Genomic DNA, 21,175 nt, shown 5'->3' with positions numbered 1-21,175 from the left:
TTAAATTACTGATTCGAGGCCTTATTAAATGCAACATCATGATAATTTTGTAATTTATGATCCTCATTAGAGGCCACCAGCAAGATAAATGGTATTTCTTACTGTGATTGATGTCACAGTAGTTATGTCAATGTTTTGCATCCCTTCATTCATCCATTTTCTTCTGCTTATCCAGTTCAGTGTCACAGAGGCAGCGTACGCCCCGGACACATTGCCAGTCTGTCACAGGGCTAATGCACAGAGTCAGCCAACCGTCTATGATCACATTCATACCTATAGCCAGTTAAGTCTATGGTAAACAGTACAGTGTTCACCGTAGTCATGTTCACCATTTCAGTTTGTGTAGCATACTGATATTTGCTCCTTAGACAACACTGTTGCTGACGGGAATACTTTTCATTTTAGCACGTGTTTGGTGATGAACCACAGCACTGAAATTCTGGTCTGATGATACAGGGGTGAAAGGAAATTTCATGGCATTCAACAGTTTGAGTAAGATATATATATATTTTTTTTTTTTTGCGTTGACACAATATATTTAGTGTGATGGTTATTGGTGTATTTTAGGATCACATAAGTGTTTTCAGGCAAGCAGTTTGTGAGTTTCCCCAAACATTACCATGTACTTCTCCTCCATAGAAATGGATGCTTAGCCCCGTGTCTTAAATGTAATGCTGATACTGGAGGGGGTAAACTATCTGTGTAGCCTCAAATAGCTGCTAGTGTGGCTGAAGAGTCTTTGTCTTGTTCAACTATCCTTTTCACATCATGAAATGTCAATGAGTAACAGGCCAGAAGGCAAGAAAGCATTAATGGATGAGTCTGGCGATGCTTTATGATGATGATGGCCTCCATCATTTTCTCTCCCTCCCATCAACTACAATCTATCATCTGCACCAGGCTCCAGTAAAATATCAGGGACACTTGAGGTTTTCTTGGCCCAGAGCCTCTGACATGCTGGCTTAATTTTACCTTCCACTGCAGCGTGGCGCATTTACATAAAACACAGAGAGAAGTAGTACACATAATGGTCCCCTTTGGCCAAGCGCTTTAAGGTCCTGTCCACAGTCCCAGCGAGGGGCAGTCAAGCTGCCTCTGCTCTGCTCTGTTTGTTTTATGGAGCAGTAGTGAAACCACTTTGAGGTCAGCTAGCTGCAAAAACTGTGCTGGGTCTCCTATGGTCTGCTGAAAAAGGCTTCAAAGCCAATCCAGAGGGCCATTTGGAGAGGTCCAGCCAACTTCCATTGACAAAAAGAGGTCATTATTGTGCATACATTAGATCATTTCACTTATATCAAAGCTGCTGATCAGTTCTTCTTGCAAAGGAAGAGACAAACCACTAAAAAAAGCCCAACGTGTTCCTGTTTGCAGGGAACTTCAGTCACACATCCTGAATTAATTTGAGTGCCGTCATTATGCAAGTACGGCACAAATTGTCCAAGACCAAGTGAAACTATTTATAGCCGTCACTAGGCCTGTGAGCCAAGTGTGCCTAATGGTGTAATTTGTATTGTTAATGGTAATGCACTGTTAGTTTGTTCCATTTGGCTTTGCACAGGTGCATTAATGTGGGCCTGTTGAAGCGTTGCAGTCAGTCCAAGAACCCATGCTGCTATGTGCAGGTTTTCAGCAGCACCACGGCTCCCTCTTGTGGATCAGAGTGCTTAGAACACAGGCTGGCTTCAAGGTTAAGGAAGAGCAGGTTATTTTTGCTAAACGAAACAAATGAAGTGGTCTTATTGTGATGGGAAGACCTGCTTTAAACCAGAATGTCAACCACAAACAGCTACAAGAGCAGCATAGACTTTTGAAAAATCGTGTTCCTAATTAACCTTCAAGCTCATCAGGCACAATCAATATAGAGTGTAGCCTTTTTTCCTAATTGAGATGAAGTAATTATCAGACTGTATTCATCTCATTAATGAAACAATGTTCCAATATGCCTGCAGCAAAACTGTTAATTGAGTTCTATTTTCTGAGACAGGCAGCCTCTCCTTGTGTCCATGGCCACAAAGCATCAAATGTGGGTTGGGGCCTTTGTGCTCGTCTCTGTGCAGACACAGGAACAGGCTGTGGACTGGTGGAGCATGGTAGTGCTCTCCCCCCACAGACACTTCCCCTCCCCACTGCCTATTCTCCCATCAGAGAGGAGGCAAGAGTTGGTAATACAGCTGACTTCAGCAGATCATCCCGTCCCAGTGTGTTATTTCACGGTTTCAGTGGTTAAGTACTCCCTGTTGAGTAAGATATAGCGAGGCAATTATTCTGTAATTATGGAGCCAAAAGACGAGAAATAGAGTCAAGAGTTACTGGGCTCATGCAAATCACTGTAACGGATCTAAAAAGGGTGCAAAAACAGGTTGGATTGTCCACAAGTACGGTCCAGACCATAAGTATGTGGACAATTACAATTTTTCCTTCCTCCAAATCAAGTTGGAGTCAGGTGAAATGACAGAGTTCTCTACTAAAAAATTTAGTAGCTAAGGATCCAGTTATTTCTGAACCTCTCTTGTATGGGTTTATCATGTTTAAAGCTCAAACATATTTCTATCCAATATCCATACTATCCCTGATCCAATAGAATGAAGGTACATAAAGCATACAGAGTATTTGAAACTGTATGCTGATGGATTCTGCAAAACATTTGGCTGCGAAACTCTCAAATATCTAATTTAACGCAAATTCCTATTAATGCGACTGTGAATGTCACTACACTCTACTCATCACCCAACCCACCCATGCAGTTGATACCTGCTCCTCCCCGAGCCAGGTTCTCCTGGAGGTTTCTTCCTGCTAAAAATAGGTTTTTTCTTTCCACTGACGCCAAATTTGGCTCGTGGGGTCTCGTCCATTCATTTGTCTATAAAACTACACTGATGCAGAATAGCAGACTGAGGTGACTGTTGTCAGGTCACACTGTATAAATAAAACTGAACTGATTCATTCACCTGGCGAATATCCCCAGATAGTGATCCAGCTGTTAATGCAGTCAAATGGCTGCTCCAAGATGCCAGTTTCTAAATACGCAATTAGGGGAAAAAACCATCGCTTCTACGCCAGAAGTGGAGAGTGGAAAGTTAGTATTATCCACTAATCCACAATAACCACATTACCAAAGAATACAATTGAAAAACCATGGAAAAATCCTTTATATACACAAGTATTAAGTGAATTTAGGTGAACCTTGATTTTTTTTCCTTCTTTTTCTTGCTTACTGGCTGCAAAGAATTTTAATCTCAACTGTTCCATGCCCCTGAATGCATGATCCTAAAATGAAGCATATCATTTTCTGGACATAAATTTTTAATAGATTTTAATTCTAAAACTATCTTAAACTCATATAAATATCAATTTTAATGAAATAATCAATGTCTCCAGTATTAATACACAGTCAACTTTCACAGTCTGCATTTTTGCAGCTTTCTTTCCTGGCATTTCATTAATACAGCAGCTCCTTTCTCCTTTCTAGCTTTACCATCCAAAGTCCATAAACATTTACACAGAGCTTTTGCTGTTCAAGACACTCATACTGCTGATGTGTCTGCAGCAGCTGTGCCACTTTCAACGTGTGTTATTTGTGTAATTTTTTCATGCTACTGTAATGTTATAGTTTTATCTTCCTTTGTAAAAATCCCTCGCTCTGCTGTCAGTGGACTTGTCTACATCTCAGGCACACAGCCAACACCCCTTTCATATGAACGTGCTCATAGCTTGGATGGAGTTTATCAACACTTTTGTGTTACTGCTTATAGCTCGATTGCCACTGTTACAGTGTGTGAAATATATCCTGGGTATGTCGAAGTCATTTCATACTGTATCATTTGGTGAAAGTTGCATAAAACAAGTAAATCACCTTTTAAAAGCCAACCAAACTTATTCACAAAATTCATCACACAAACTTGTAGTTATTTGTTTATATTCAGAGTGTTACTGTGGAGAGTGGAAAACAACAGTAATCATAGAAGCAATGCGCCAAAATAAAAGGAAAGTGAATGTGGGATCAGAGGAAAAATAATATTAAAGAAATGTTCTATACATTAATATAAAGGCACTATCAGTTTCTTCTTGCTTGCAGTAGTACTGTACTCAAACATTCCAGCTGTTAGTCATTAGTACCTTTCTCCTACTCCAGGTTGTCCTTTCAGACTAAAAAAAACCCAAAAGAACAGCAGCTGTCTTTTAAGAAAAAACATGCACATTAATATCTGTGATAAATCACTGAAATAATGTGTGAAACATGTAAAAATTGAGAAGATCTCAGTGGAATAAAAAATTACCAGTCACGCACCAAAGGATGCAATGATCCAATCTGTTTTCTTTTGCTACAATTTGGTCCAAAAACATGTTAACACAGCATGTAGGAATGTAGCCGTGACCATCTGCACTAAACACTGTTTTGAAGCTGCTGAAGTAGTTGAGGTTTCCTGCTTTTATTTTGAAAGTCCACCCAAACATCAAACATGGTAAAAAACTCTTCTTGTCTTAAGGTTTGGGAAATTCTTTCTCACAGTATAGACTGACACCTTCGTTTTCTCAACAGCTGCTCTAGCAATAAAAAAAGTAGAAATTTCACCACAGTGTCTGAAAGGATTTCCCAACTAGACCCCAGTGAAACCAGCACTGCTTAATGTCTCGTACTTTCCCAGTGTACACGACTTGTCCCTGTGCAGCTTTGTTAATGCTTTTCTGTTGACACTTTTAGTTCACTTTGGGGTAGATCTTTTCATAGAAGAAGCTCTGTGCAAGGACAAAGAGTTCTCCGTCTTTTTCCCTGACGGCGTGGGCACGCACAAACTGAAACTGTTCAAGTGCAAACTCGTAAAATTCATTTTCGATTTTCCAGATGTTTGACTGCTGCAACTTGGCTATTGTCTCTTTGGTGGGGGGCTTCTTCTCTGTGGTCTTCCTAAGGTGGGATTTCTTTCCTGGAGGAACACAAGAAGGTTTAATGATTCCAGGTAGCATGTTGTTACTGCTCTACTAAAAAAGCATTCAGTCAGTTAAGTGTAAATTGAGACCAGGAAAAGGATTCGTCATATAAAAGTAACTCCAGTACTGACAGGGCTCGTTTTAAGGGCATCACAGCCACAAATAAGAAGTAACAGTATGAAATTTTGTTTTGTTGCTACCTGTTCTGTAGAGATCTGTGGCTCCCTTAAAGAAGCGTGGGAGTGCTGCCTCCAGGATCATGATGAAGTCCTCGAGTTCCTCCGTTACTCCCACTAACAGGTACTCGTTTACCAGGTTGTATTTGGCCTGTTCCAGAGCCCATCTACTGCCCACGTTCCTGCACAAGAAACGGAGATCACAGTGTGAGTGAGTTTAATTTGGATCGCCTCATCTGAAGGCCAGGCTTTTCTTCTGTTACTTATCTACGTCTTTGACATCACTGCACAATACTCCCTAGCGATAGGTGGGTATTATGCAAAGACTGAGCAGCTTTCTTGAATTCTGCCATTCTTATTTTCATGCTAGCTCTCTTCCAGCAAACTCTAAATTTTCTCAGTGATGAGCAAAGCCGTTGTTGCATTTAAGGAGCACAATGTCCAGGAATGCTGATCATTAAAAGAAAATGACTACATGAAAGGAAAAATGTCAAACTGCATGCATTAGTAACAAGGTTACTGTGATCACACTCATTTACTGTTTAATTCCTAATAATGAAAATGAATGACTCAGTTTATTTATTATTTATTTGAAAATAATCAAAATAATCTCCAAAGGGAATTCAAAGTCATTTCCAAACTGTACACAAGTTTTTTTCCTTCTTTTTATAACAGATGAGTAATTATGATTTTAGTCACATTTCTAATTTCACTGTACAAAAAGCTAAAAATATACATATTCCTATTGTTGAGGTGAAATTTTAGAATAATGCTGACAAAAAAAAAATCTGTCTTTGGCTTTCAAAAGACATTTGAGGGTTATGAGGATGAATGATTAATGTTTTTCTTCTTTTGGAGGATAGGGAGGCTTTAATGAGAAGATCCTAGGTTGGACATATATAAATACTGCTTCTGCCACAGGCTGTTCAGTCACTAATGAGTCTGAGTACACAGATTGTGGACTATATATCTATATATGTGCTGTTTACATCGTCTGTGTAATATGCGATTAGTGAGGAGAAAAAATCCCAAACAGAACTATACCATATCCTCATCACTGTTTACAAACAACAGATGGAGCCTTTTCTTTCACTCAGCTTGGAGAAAGAATAAATTGTCACACTGCGACTAATTCAAAACAGTCATCTAACATTTTATAACAGACACTGACAGTGAATTACACTTTAGTAGATAGTTAATTACATTACATTCAATTAATCCTTACATTAAGATTCTATTAAGATGTAATGACACTCCTCCATGACTCACTACCTTATTCGTGTTGGAGGGGTTTGTGTGTCCCAGGGGCCATCTCTGGGTGAGGGAGCAGACAAATAGCGATTCAAAAACCCCTATGAGTGAAAGATCTAGGAAACAGCTCACACTGCTAGGGTTGCCAGGGACGAGTATTTCAGTACCCCTTCAGCTTGCTACCACTATGTTGGAGTTTTTCCCAGTGAACAGGAGGGTTTGGTTCCCTGAGCCTGTTTCCCTTTCGTTTGCCCTTATGCGCCGAATGACAGTTTAGAGTACCGGACCTTCTTGGTATCCGTGGGTGGAGTGCTTGAGGGTGCTCCACCTGGGGGCTCCGTCGTCTCACTTGGAGACTTGAACGCTCATGTCAACAACGACAGTGAGACCTGAAGGGGCGTGAAGGGAGGAACGGCCTCCCAGATCTGAACCCTAGCGTATCCATAAGTGCACGTGGCATCACGACACCCTAGGCCACAGGTTGATCATCGATTTTGTAAATGTATCATCAGATCTGCAGCAGTATGTTCTGGACACTTGGGTGAAGAGAGGTGCTGAACTGTCAACTGATCACCACCTGGTGGTGTGTTGGACCCTGTGGCAGGGGATGATACTGGAGAGACCTGCGGGCCCCTAAAGGTATAGTGAAGGTGCGCTAAGAATGCCTGGTAGAGGCAATGCTGCAAGGCTGTCTTGGTTATCAATGCCTCTACAATGTTGTTGGAGGTTAGAGGCCATACCTCTGGAATGGATCTTTAAGAAGAGGAAACTGGACAGTGTGCTCCAACTATAGAGGGATCACAGTCCTCAGCCTCCCCAGGAAAATCTATGCCAGGGTGCTGGAAAGGAGAGTCCGTCCGTTAGCTGAACCTCGGATACAGGAGGAAATATGTGGTTTGCGTCCTTTTCACGGAACACTGGACCAGCTCTTTACCCTCTCGAGATTACTTGAGGGTACACAGGAGTTTGCACAACCAGTCTACATGTGTTTTGTGGACTCTGAAGAAGGCGTTTCACCGTGTCCCTCTGAGTCTTCTGTGGAAAGTGCCTCGGAAGTATAGGGCTTCTGGCCCATTGCTACGAGCCATTTGATCCTTGCAAGAGCTTGGTCCATATAGCCGACAATAAGTTGGACTCGTTTCCAGGTGGTTGTTGGACTCCACCCTTGTCACTGATGCTTTTCATAATTTTTAGGGGACAGAATTTCTAGGTGTAGCCAAGTGGTGGAAGGCTTTCACTTGGGCGATCTCAGAATCTCATCTCTGCTTTTCGCAGATGATGTGGTTCTGATGGCTTCTTCAGGCGGTGGCCTACAGCTCGCACTGAAGCAGTTCGCAGCTGAGTGAGAAGCAGTGGGAATTAGCAACTCCAAGTCTGAAGCCATGGTCCTCTGAAGCTCACAATTGATGGGAGCGGGCGATCGACAGACGGATTGGGTCCGTCGTGGTGAAGAGAGAGCTGAGTGTACCGGCCGATCTACATTCCTACCCTCATCTACGGTCACGAGCTTTGGGTAGTGGCTGAAAGAATGAGATCATATATACAAGTGGCAGAAATTTGCTTTCCTCAAAGGGTGGCTGGCGTCTCCCTTAGAGACAGGGTGATGAGTTCAGCCATCTGGTAGGCCCTCAGAGTAGAGCCACTATTCCTCACTTTGAAAGGAGTCATTTGAAGTGGTTTGGGCATCTGACAAGGATGGCTCCTGGGTGAGGTGTTCCTCGGGAGGACGCCCTGGGGCAGACCCGGGACATGCTGGACATGCACCCTCTCTACATTTATTTGTATTTCCCATTTTGTCCCTTCGAAATGACTTCTGCTCTGCGCCACTGCTGCATCCTGTTGATGCTAAGCTAGCAGCCTAAACAGGGGTTGTAGCAGTTCAGAGAAAGAGAATGATCGGGCTGTCAGGTGCAGCCCACTCACCAGCACTCTGAATAGTGACCACAGAAGAAAGGGATCTGCAACCACAGTTTCTCCGGAGCACAGTCAGACCCACCTGATGACACACACTCATCAAAGGTCTGAAACACAATGCGAAACGCTTGTCATTGTATTATTCAGACAAAAAACAGGTCATTCGAAAAGGATGCAAGCTGTAAAAGAAGCACCTTCTTGTCTCCTTGTTTCCTTCGTCGAAGGCCTGGTCTGTAGTCATCTCCAAAACGTAAAAAATAGTAGTACGATACAAGGCGCTCTATGGGATCACGCACCACATTGATGTACAGTGGTTTACCTTTCACGCCATGTCTGAACAAAAAGAAAAGGGAGGGCACATTCTTTAAAATCTTTCGAGACTTAATTTATACTTCACTGCAGCAGCACATGAAGCTGTGCTGCTGGATTTTATTGCATTCAAAAAGCATATTCTCCCTAGTGAAAGCATGGAGCAGCATCAGGGAGTGAGAGTGCAAGTTAACCGAATCTCTCTCACTGAGAAACACTTAGACCATTAGAATAATTACCTGTGATCACAGAGATGATAGTGTCAGGGGAGATAAGGACAACAATGCCATTAATCAACACTAAAGCACATGTTAGCGATCAATACGTGACCTCCCTTTATCTGCTCTGCTGGCTGTTTGTAACTAATCTGGATATTAATGGTATTACAGGAAATGAAGGGCCTTACTTTGAGAAGTCCAGATAAGCTACATGGCCGTGGTAGAAGCCGGGCTTCATCTCTCTCCATGAGGTGACGTTCCTGACAAAGCGCACCTGGAGACAAAGATAATGGAAACTAATTACGGAGCCGCGGGGAAACGGAGCCACAACAGAAATGTTTGTGCTACATGTAGCTACAAACTTTACTCGGTTACAGCGCAGAGTTCAAATACAGCAAAAGTGTCAACCCTTCCCAATGAACAAATGAGCATTTGCATTCCTATTTACAACTGGAACACATTTTGATAATGAATAATAAATACTAATAATTTTTGGTCATGTGACAGGGTGGAGCCCTGTAGGTCAAAACACTGTTATAACCTGCAGGTGAATTGAATCCCAAAGAAGTACATGCCTGTCACTTCTTCATCTGTTTTCAAGCACAAGCTCAGAACAAGCTGCAGATTTTGTGCACTTGAATTTCACATATAGCTCCAGTCACTAAAACATCCTTGACAGAGTCTTTCCTCTTACACTCCGCCACTGAATGGACAGAATATTTATCCATGCATGTTTTTGGTCTGGATGAGTCACAAAAGCTGCCGTTTAAGGAGAAGAAGTTCCAAGTAGAATGTCAAAGTAAAAACAAGCGTTAAGTAGCTAATGTCCATCCATTTTCTAAACCACTTATCCAATTTAGAGGGCTTGAGCCTAACCCAGCTGTCACAGAGGCAGGATACATACCGAACAGGTCGTCTGTCAGTCCACTGAACGGCTAACATAGAGAGACACAATCGCACTCTGATCTAACATGCGTGTCTTCAGCTTGTGGGAGGAAACTGGAGTACAGAAATTCTTTATCATAAAGATACTACAGAAATGAAACATGAGTATTAATGGTGTACACATTACATGATGATAACGTAATGATCTAAAACTCTGAGATTACTTAAAATGTGTTTATGTAAGCTTGAAAAGAAGTTCTTACTTAAATAAGGCACATAATCTGGTAACATTAAAAAAATTATTTCAATCAAATTCTGGCACCGATGTCTGTATAAAAGGTTCCTTAAGCTGTAACATTGTGTTCAAACAGTGTTCGGATGAAATGAAGATGACTAAATTGTGTGTCTACTAAAAGGTTTCTAAGGAAACTGCACATGGAGCACTAAAACACTGGAAAGTGGATCAGGTGGAACCAAAGCACAAATCACTGAAAATTACTTCATAGATTCATAGAATTTTCTAAATAGAGAACAAAAGCCTCTAAATAGAAAGAATACTGTCAAAGAAAGGCCGTTTACATGCTGAGAGGACGAGCAGCATCTGTGACCAAATGCTGAGGAGAGCAAACAAGGCCAAAAACTTTGAGAGGGTTAAGAAAGACAGATTTAGATGTGAACAAAACTTTATTACAGAAAAGTGAAATGTAAGGACACATACAGAATTATACCACAGCATATCAAGCCCACAGGGAAACAGGGTGATGGGAATATTGAAATCTTCTGGAATAAAACTGGTTCTTGAATGCTGCAGTCAGGAAAACAAAACAGAAGCAAACAAACACTAAGCTAATCTGAAGTTCAGGGACTTTTTGTGCCCAAGGCACAACACAAGACCTCATTCACATTTGCAATCATATCTGCTTGTATGAACAGTATTCAGTATACAACAGCCCACAGTTGGAGTTATAAAACCAAGCATGACAGAAAGACTGCAAACATACTGGCGTCGCAGACGGTGACGTGCTGAATCACAATATGTAAACACTCTTAGCATATAACGCATCGCTTATAAATGTATTTCATCACAGACACCAAAACCAGCAGTGTTGATAAATATAAACCGAGTCTAATATGTATTACACCATCTCCCTATCACATCCACCACCTTCAGAGCAGAGAGAAGGCAACTGGACTGCGGGTTGATATCAAGCTGGTGGCAGGGTTCAGGAAAGTCTGGTTTGCCTTATATATGATGCTTATTACCTTGAAAGACAAATTACCGTAATGAATTTCAGAAAATTTGAGAGCACTGAAGAATGTTAGGGTCAGTTGGTTCCATCAGTATTTAACTGTATAAATGACCAGGATGATGTTAAGTTTTCTTTCAGATTCTGCAAACATGGCCTCTCCACGAATACACTGGATGCGCAGTGGCAGCTCTCACCTGCATATCATCACCACCTGCACATATCCACTGCCTGGTAATAGATGTTTTTATTATAATGCACCAACTCAAATAAAATACACTCACCGAATTACGGTGACACACATCACTGCAGTAAGAAGAACCAATGAACACCAACCTAAATATGATCCATAGATATTCATGGGGTGCTTTGACCATTTGTGGAATGAGGGTGGTAAACATAAAGAGGTTTAGATATGAGGCTGGTGTAGATACATTCCCAGATGGACTATTATTATTATTATTATTTACAAAGTGGAATATGTACCTTTTTAAAATCTGCCTTTTATTTGCTCAAACTATTTTTGTTTTTTCTGCTCACGCTTAATATGGAGCCCATCCACTCTTTGATTAATGAGGCCCCTTGGACTTGCTTTAGGGTACACCCTTTGAGAACCACCAGTCTAAACCAGCAGTCCCCAACCCCCGGGCCACGGACCAGTACCGGGCCGCGAGAGTTGAGGCTCGGGTGTGAAATCTATGGTTTTCAGGGTTTTTATCGTTAACTCTGTTTCCCTGGGTCTTTTCCCGTTGTTGTACTTCTGTCTTATTTTGAAAGAAGTATTTACATGTTACCATAGCGACCAGAGAGCATTAAGGGGCAGAGAGGAGGATGTTAGTCGCATTTCAGGAGGACGCTGCTAATAAAGTTACACAATTACACTGTGAATTTGCGTTTATTATTATATATACAAATACCACCGTTTTTATCTTGGTCGTATCATTTTATTTTGTTGGCTCAAAAAAGATTGGGGACCACTGATCTAAACTATTAAATAACTAAACGCCTTAGACGTTATAAACTTTAGCTTCTAGTGTAAATTATGCCACTGATCAACAGCATAAAAACACAACACATTACACACATGGACAATATTATGGACAATTAATTATGACATTTGAAACATACACAGATTAATATCACCCTACACTATTAATAAATATCGCAAAGTCAAACATACCTTGGCTGGACTGGATGTTTTAACTTGATACAAAAGTGTTCATATATAAAAATGAATCTTGGCCGTGACGGGACTGCAGACTGTTGTTTACCCTCATACGTGTGCGTGTGTGTGTGTGTGTTTGGTGGGGGTGGTGAGTAGGTGCGAGCCTGTTGTGAGACGGCAGACAGGATATTACATTGGCAACTACAAATAACACCACTATAGCTTCAGGTCATTTACACTGTGTGAACTGAGCTGCTCTCAGCAGTAAACATTCACTAAGAGTAACAGGATGCGGAGAAAGACACAGGCAATTCTCAAACCAAAATATCATCAGGTTTCATTATTTTCAACGTGCAAACAAACACACCGGAGAGAGGGATTCATTAACAGACAACAGCCGCAGATGATTTTCCCTTCCACCACCACAGAGTACCTTTTTTCATGAGTGATGTGGATCATCAGAATAGCGTGAAATTGGCAGCTCTGTTTATTACAAGTGTTATTAATGAGAATAAGAAATGCAGCAATGTGCCAACACTGGCACAAAAGCAGGAAAGGGGATCGCTTGCAAGTAAACAAGGAAGCAAACAGGATACTAAATGTTAAAACTTTAAAAACACATTTTGTCTGACCTGAAGATTGCACATTCTTAAATATTCTCTCTAGGACTTCAGCATGTAAGAGTTGCAGAAATATGTCAAAAACAAAGTTAGCTCAACCTAGTGAGATGAGGGACAATAATGAATATTTCTAAGATACAGAAGAAACATTAGTGGAAAATACTCCAGGACCACATTTCAGCGGAGGAACCCGAGCATGATCTCAAAATCTTACATCGTGGCTGCGATCTGTCTAGGTATAGACGCATAAACAGAGCCTTTAAAAATGTATTCCTGCGCAAAATATAATAAACGTTACTCTGTCATTTTGGCTGAGTGTGTGAAATCTTACTTGGTCTTGTAGAGACATGACAGGGTTGTTCTTGGTTGTGTTGATGTGCAGAACGTGGAAGCGATTCTTCCCACACAGGTCGTAGGCGATGTTAGTGAAGGACGTGCTGGCTGTTTTGGGCACTCTGTTGTAGATGATGACCGTGTCGTCGTTTTCTACTATCGGCGGAACTTCCCGCCCACCCCCGTATTCGCTGTGACGCTGCTCTACTTCGGCCACCTCGTGTCTGGCTATGGTGCGTTCTGAACAAGCAAGTAAACACAGTCTGTTGTTAAAATTTTAATTATACAGCGCACAACTGAATAAGCACAATTATATAATATTCGATTTAGCACTAAAAAAGGACAGTCACTCCAGCTTATCACACCACCATAAAATAGTCAGTCAGTAGTTTTAGGGAGCAATTTGCATGCCAGGTAGCTGGATGTTGTTCGAAGAGATTTATCTAACCTTTATGTCTTCCTATTCGTCTTCTTTGTATTTGCTGATTAGCTAAACAGCTGGAATGAGTGAGGAGCAGGAGCAGACTGGCAGCTGCCAGATGAAATAAACCCTGAGATGAGATTCTCCCCTCCCACAGGAACATGGCATAAGGCCAGTGAAGCTTGTTAGTTAGCATGCCTTAATTAAAGAAAACAACAAGTCCTTCAAAGCACAATAACATCAAAACAAGTAATTAGGCTTTTGATGATAACATTGACAGGAGGCATAATTAAAGGTGTTTTCTCCCTCTTCTTTTCTCCACTGCAATGTTAATTAAAGACAATTACGCGAATGGCCTTGTGTCTCTTAGACCGGATGTGTGGCGCTCAGTATGCTGCAACATCCAGCAGTCCAGCAAATCCTTTACTGTCTGACATGATGAAGGCTGATGAAGCTCAGGGGGTGGAGGCTGTTTGAGTTCTTTTTGTCTCCATTTTAAGGCAGATGGATGGTCACTTATATTAAAGATTAAAGAAAATGGGATGTGTGCGTATTTTTCTGTTAGGCGTGTGTTCCTGGTAACTTATTTACGGGTTGATTAAATGGAAGAAAAAATAGTCAGACCAGTCTTTAAGCAAGAAAGACAGTGAAAGCAGTCCAAATTGAGCACAGTGTAAGTGGTGAGGTTAAACTAATGCATTTGTATTTAATGAGAGCCGCTTGAAAGCATATTTTGTATGACGTAAAAATGTCAAAATGCTGTTGAGATGGCTATGGAGCCGAATCTGGAACAAAATCTTTCTCAAGAAAAAAGATTAAACTGAGTACACTGGCAGGCGTCAGTGCTACTCAGCATCCTAGTAGATACACATATGACTTCTTGTTATCGAATTCAGAAGATTTTCAGGGAACCTTTGATGGCTGAGGAATAAAAATACTGAAACTACAACTTCAACAGTTTATTCAAACTAAAAAAAACATGTACAGTTATTTTTTTCTGTGTTAATTTCCTGTAAGCATTAATTACTTTCATCTTTACTTTGATACAGTATAACTTTTGATATTTAAGATCATGATTTTTTCAGTTGGAAATTTTATGTTTGCAGATTTGGGTGTGTTTTTAGCCTTTTAAATCATCTTTGATTGATGAGTTTTGGCCTTGATCTCGCAGGGCGTCAATGTGGCATTAACTGAGAGAAGGGTGCAATCATGAGCGATGACTTCAGATATGTTGTGGAATGCACACAATGTCTGTGTAGGTTCTCAGTCATCCAGGTCATGGAAATTTAAGGCACTTGGAAAGAAAAGCGACTGGACTTCCTCTTTGAAGAGAAAGGAAACCTCAACATTGAAGTTTACCGGAAGCCCACGCACCCAGATCAGTACCTATTCTTTGACTCCCACCACCCTCTGGAACACAAACTTGAAGTAATCAGGACCCTGCAACACTGAGCCAAAAACATTCCCTCTAAGCCAGAAGGGAAAGAAAGGGAACACACATAGGTAAAGAAAGCTCTTAAAATATTACACCAACTAAGGAGAAAATGAATGACAAACAGAACAATATTGTTATCTCTTATGTAGCAAGTTTATCAGAGAAACTCGGGAGAATCTTCTCCAACTATGACATCCCAGTATACCTCAAACCCACCAATACAGTCAGACAAACACTGGTTCTTCCCAAGGACAAAACTCCTAAACAAAAACTAAACTACGTAATATATGCTGTTTTCTGCATCGAGGAGCGCTCAGACCTCTACAGTGGAGAAAACAAAGAGCCAGTCCATAAACACATGGCACAACACGGAAGAGCCACCTCAACAGGACAAGACTCAGCTGTACATCTGCATCTAAAAGACAAAGAAGACAGATGGACTGAAAGAGCCATCTACAGTGGCTTGCAAAAGTATTCGGCCCCCTTTGAACTTTGCAGTTATTTATTTGTAAAAAATGTTTGGAATCATGTATGATTTTCCTTCCACTTCTCACGTGTACACCACTTTGTGTTGGTCTTTCACGTGGAATTCCAATAAAACTGATTCATTTTGCAAGCCACTGTATGTGCACAGAGGGGGTGGCTTACAACACCAACTGTCTGCCACCCGCAATCCAGTGTTGAGATCCCTTCCGAAGCACCTTAACACCCACTCACGTCACTTGATCTCAATAGGTCACAGGACAGGGTGAGGCAAGGTCTTAAAATGGTTTCACCCAATACCTCTGTTAATAATGACCCACACCCTTTGTCATACCTTGGCTCATGTGATGAGTCTACGACCCTCTTAAGGGACAACTCCCAATACAGCTTAAATAGCTGGGACTCTCTGCCATTTGGACTTAAAACTGAAGAAGCTTCTCAAATGAGAGGTGAAACATCTTCTATTCTATTGTATTCATTTGTATTATTTTAAACATTAAAATACTTAATTATCACTTCCACAACATCTGCTTGATTAGGCTTATAAAATGCGGATGACCAGGGTTAATTTTCTTGGTTGCCAGGGCGACACATCCCCTCTGAATAAATTTAGTCAAAAAAAAAAGTGATAATTATTATCCTTGAATATAAACTAATAAGATTTATTATAAGTCACTATTTCACATTTTGCTGTGAGCACATATTCCCGATATACACGTGTACAGCTCGCTTCAATCAAACTTTATTAGTAAGTGATGAAAAACACTGTTTGTGTTTATCTTAGAAGTCCATTGCACAAAACTACTACTAATCTCCTGGTTTCTAAACGGATATAGCCTCCAGTGTCAGCGTTTTTCAGTGTCCCAAATTTCTTCTAAAGTTGGGAAACGAGCTCAAACTTGCAGACACACAGAGCCAAATGAAGATCAGATCCTGCTGTAGATGATTTGGCCTCACAGAGCTCTGATCCAAACAAAATGATTCATGGCAGCATTTCTGTGTTCAACCACGCTTGACGTTTTGTGCTTGTAACCGGAACTTGTCTGTGTTTCCAGGAATCTTTACTGAATATTAATGTGGAATGTCTGGCAGTCTGCGCAGGTGATGGCTGCACTCCGTTTTCACATTTGAAAGGTACAAGTGAAAGAAGTAATTGTGCAGTAAGGAATCAACATGGCTAGATTACAAAAAATTGTCATCACTTGTGTGTACTTTTCTGCAATAAATGTTTAAAATTACTTTTGAAAAAAATGTCTATATATTATATTCTTTACTGTTGCTCCTTAGGTACTTTCCTTATGTTGATGACCAAAGATTCTTTGGTGGGTGCCAAGTTTTTATTTATTTATTTACATAAACAGGGAAAACCCTGTGCTTGAAGGGATATACTTCTGATGGGTGGAAAAATATGGATTTCCATCAAAATCAAAATTAAAACATACTGGCGTTGTTTTCAGGTTTATCCTTTTCCAATTAGGTCAAATCCGTGTACACAATTAGCCTGGGGAGGCTTTGGTGCATAAGCTTATTGAGACTGGAATATCTATGTATGTGTGTCACATGTCTATGTTGATAAACACTACTCTTCTAAATTATCTTACAGTCTTACAATCTGATGATAATAACAAAGAGTATAATAAACACTGAATTCAATAATAAGCAAAGCCACTATGGAAACTAGCTGAAACCAAACTGAACTGAAAATAAAAATGAAAATAAATTGATCACAATAACGTCGATGTTTGAGGACTTTCAGCATTGTTATGTAAATTATTTTTAAGTTTTAAAAATCTCCTGACTTTTTTCCTATAATGTAATTTTTGGTAAAAACTTGTCCGAATGTTTTCACTTTTTATAAATTACAAATTCTATGTTGCATTGCCGCAGTTTTCAAGCCTCAATAAGCTGGGTTACTAGGTGAACCCACCTTTGCTGTGGTCTTACCTAGTTTGGCTCTGGACTCGTCCAGTTTCTGGATCTGATTCTCGATCAGCAGCATCGCCACTCCGAATGCCAAAACAGCCAAAAGCTGGATCTTCGGCAGCATCATGATCCTTAAAATCCCCATCAAACAACCGAATGAATCATGCCGTGGATGCCGGTAGCTTCAGGTTTCACATCCACTGATAACGTTTAACCCAGCTGTTGGAAACTGGACTGACTCGGATGTTTTGATTTATATATTGCAAATCGAAATCCGGACGCCGAGGTTAGTTGCTGAGCATCATTAGTAGATATAGAGCTCAGCAGCCATCCTGCAGGGTTAACTCAGCGTTAGCAAAACAAACTAACAGCAGCTAGCTCCGTGCTAACACTGGCCAACCTCACACCACCGGCATATTTCAAAACCAGCTTCGCTGTTCGTGTTTTATTTTGGACTTAACCTGCTTTGCCAACCGCGAGTTCGTGCTGAGCTCACAGACATGAAGGCAGTGAAGCACAGGTGACTGCATGAAAGATAACCGAGTCCAAACTAAGCTTCTAGCAGGAGTGTCGCTTCTTCTTCATCCTGTGTTTTCATTGGACAACCTCAGAAGAACTCTAAAGGCTCATGTCGCCACCTACTGGACGGCAGTGTGTGCAACAATTATTCCCCACAATGCATAGAGAAAGTTCACAAGATGTTAGTGAGACAAGCTGTTTTGTATGATTTGGAAATGGTGGCGCTGACAAAAAGACAGGAGGCTGAGATGGAGAAGGGTCACTGGGAGTGACCAGAATGGACAGCATTAGAAACATGTCAGAAGGACAGTTCAGGACAGGTGCTTACAGAGTTAGAGAGGCAAGGCTGAGATGGTGTGGACATGTGCACGGAAGAGAGAGCGCATACAGTGAACAAAGGTTGCTGAAATAGAAGCTGCCAGGCAATAGAAAAAGCAGAAGACCATACAGAAACAGGAGGGTGCTTGGGATAGAGTGGATAAGGTAGATGATCCATTCCTGCCCTAAAGGGACCAATCAAAAGAAGACGAGACGGAAAATAAGTAAAGGTTAGAACCACCATGCTTAGCCCAACAGTCCAATAGATATATAAAACCTTAATTTTGCTGTCTTTAAAGATGGTTCATCATCACTGACTATACAAAAACCATATTTAAATTCTTACACTGCTGTTTCTGTCACAATCTAAGAGGTATAGTTATGCATGTAATTTAATAAATGTAGTATTTGTTTAGTTTTTTAGAAAACAAAGTCAGTAAATAAACTCAATACAATAGTTCAGATATACACGATTCATTAAAACAACCCAACAAACATATATTTGTGGTATGTAAATACACAGAAAGTTTTAAAGATGTGCAGAAACTTTGTTAAAACACATCTAATCTACTACAATCCAAGGGTTGATCATGTGACGCTCACACATTTTAAGTTACTTCTGACTAAAAAAAACACACTGTTGCAGTCTGGCTCTCATGTGAGGACACAGGACAACCCCAAAAATAACAGAAGATTTGCTTTACATTCCATTATAAGTTCAACTATCAACCATGTGCCTTATTTTTGTATTTTTCTCTATATAAATAAAGACATTTCCTTCATAAATTAATGCAAAAAATGTACCAGAAATTAAGAAAGGTAAGTTTGACACATTTCCACAAGGAAGTACTTGAATGAAAGGTGCTACTCTGTTTTTAGCAATAACTTTTCATCTGATTTAAAGGTTTTTCTCCACTATGATTATGGTAGCAAGGTAGTAAACGGTTAAAAATATTATTTATTTTATAAAAGGTTACATTAAGCTGGAATCAAACAAGGAAAAATAAGTTACTTTCCAAATCTGAAGAACTACACCCCTGAACCCTGGATTACTGCAACCTTAGCAAGAAGTGTATTTGCATAATTGCAACAGAGATCCTTCCACTTGAACCTGATCTTGGCAGATTTTGGGAAAAGATGAGAATTTTGGTATTTTATTGTTATTAGGAGGAGTTAAGAATCTATTTTTATGAACTGTCTTTATAAATCAAGAACTGTTTTGGTGGCAGTGATGATTTTAATCATTTGGGAAATCCATGGTTTAAAAGCTTGTAAAATATTTCATGTTATTTATTTAGTATTGTTTGCATGTTATGTTGTTACTGGCTGTGTATTTTGCTGTTTTATTGTAAGCACAAATCTTCTACAGATCTCTTAAACCGTTTGTTCTGTTTTAATCTCTTAACCTCATCCAATCTATCACCTGCTTTATGAAGATGTTTAACTTATCTCACATCCATCTCAAAGAGTTATTAAAATGCTGAACATGCTCTTAGTGCTCCACTACATTGCACAACTGACATAGTGTGGAGGCCTCTTCCCAATTAAACACAGAGGGGAATGAATGTAATTTGGATCTGTGGGTGAGTAAAGATGAAAAACCTTACAGGATTTTTGAATTTCAGGCTAAAGCCAAATATTTAGAAACTTGAGATGATTATAAAGAAACTCAAGTTTTTCACCATTGCAGCTATTCAGAGGTCTGACAACTGATTTCTGTAAGTGAATGCATGTTTTTGGTATTGTACTGATAACGTTGTCAGCAGAAGTTCAGGTTGCTGACGGAACTCGGGCTTAAAAAAAAGCATGCATGAGGTGGTGGTAAGAGAGCTGATCCACACCTCAAAGGTCAAACAGAAGTCTCATTGCACGTGTGCTGTTCACAGATAAGTTAACTTCCTTGTCCAATGTGAGTAGGGAAGAGGGGGGAGATACCAAAGTGAGTTATCAGAGCATTGAGATGTATCAGGTAACCTTTAGTTTCCCTCATAAATCTGTGTTGTGAGTTGGATCTTGACGCTTCCTCTCAGTGAACACAGCAAACTCAAATTGTATAAGCGGCCATTGGATGTGAGCTTTGACCCTAGAAGATGTTTGAGAACAACTAAAGTGTAGTAAATGTATTCCAGCCAGTACCCAGGGTTTTTAGACTTTCAATTAAGCTTAGTATTTCTGTCAAATAACTAACAGATCTTTGGCTTTGCTGGGACATGTTCTAGAAAAACTGCATCATTGTGCTTTGGTCGCACCTGGACCTGGATACGCAGTAGAATCATTTACTGATTTCATCATGGTAGTGCTCACCAAACCCACTGTCGCCTTATAGATGTGGAATGCCCCGTGCCTCATTTTAAGGATAAAGGTCATCACTCATAACAACTTCCTATTGATTTGGAGTAATACACTGGGCACGTGGACACATGGATTCAAATTATTTATACTTTTACATTTTTATTTTATGGTCCTGCTATTTTAAAATCAGGAGTGTTTGGATTGTACTATCATACAGGGATGATTATTAGGCTTCCAACATTGGGAGAAAGAAAAACCGCCCAAATATTTTGTTTTCCTGCATTTTTTTTAAGGAAGGTAGTGTAGATAAGATCAGATTCTTAGAGTGATCAGGAAATAAGAACAACAAAAGGAAAAAAGATCTTCAATCGTGAATTTACGCTTCATTAAAAAAGCAGTGATGCTGAACTGATCCGCTAGGTGGTGCCAGAGGTCCGGGTATGAGGACATGTTTTCAGTAAAAGAGCCATTTTTCAAAGACCAGTGTGATGGAAACTGGGCCCTGTCCGCTGGACGTTACTGAAGAGCACTATGAAATGTAATGGGTCCATGCTCGGCCTTGTGGCCCCGGCCTTGCAAAGCTTTAGATTACTGGTTTTTGGACCCCCAATGGACTTCAGGCTAGAAATCCTCCAGAAAGGTAATATTTTTCATAGTGAACTTCAAGACTGCAGCCAGTCGTCAGGTGTATTTGTAAAACATCTGAATATTTGAAATCTGTCTGTGCATAAAATGTC

At 40.3% G+C, this 21,175-nt stretch overlaps 1 protein-coding gene across 1 annotated transcript; it reads right to left on the bottom strand.

Annotated features, from left to right (window-relative positions):
* Window positions 1-3,903: 3,903 nt before the first annotated feature.
* hs2st1b (heparan sulfate 2-O-sulfotransferase 1b) lies at window positions 3,904-17,900 on the bottom strand. Its single transcript, XM_005727206.1, has 7 exons — window positions 17,331-17,900; window positions 13,046-13,287; window positions 8,986-9,071; window positions 8,465-8,603; window positions 8,280-8,377; window positions 5,130-5,287; window positions 3,904-4,925 (listed from the first exon to the last, which is right to left on the bottom strand). Exons 1-7 carry the CDS (start codon window positions 17,452-17,454, stop codon window positions 4,699-4,701), a joined length of 1,074 nt encoding a protein of 357 aa, XP_005727263.1. The 5' UTR covers window positions 17,455-17,900; the 3' UTR covers window positions 3,904-4,698.
* Between the last annotated feature and the right edge of the window lie 3,275 nt (window positions 17,901-21,175).

This window comes from Pundamilia nyererei, unplaced genomic scaffold (assembly GCF_000239375.1).
Source record: "Pundamilia nyererei isolate P.nyererei 1_Seehausen unplaced genomic scaffold, PunNye1.0 scaffold00023, whole genome shotgun sequence".
In the NCBI taxonomy this organism is placed as follows: Eukaryota; Metazoa; Chordata; class Actinopteri; order Cichliformes; family Cichlidae; genus Pundamilia; species Pundamilia nyererei.
The sequence above is the reverse complement of the archived record's forward strand: the minus strand, read 5'-3'. Positions and strand labels throughout refer to the sequence as shown.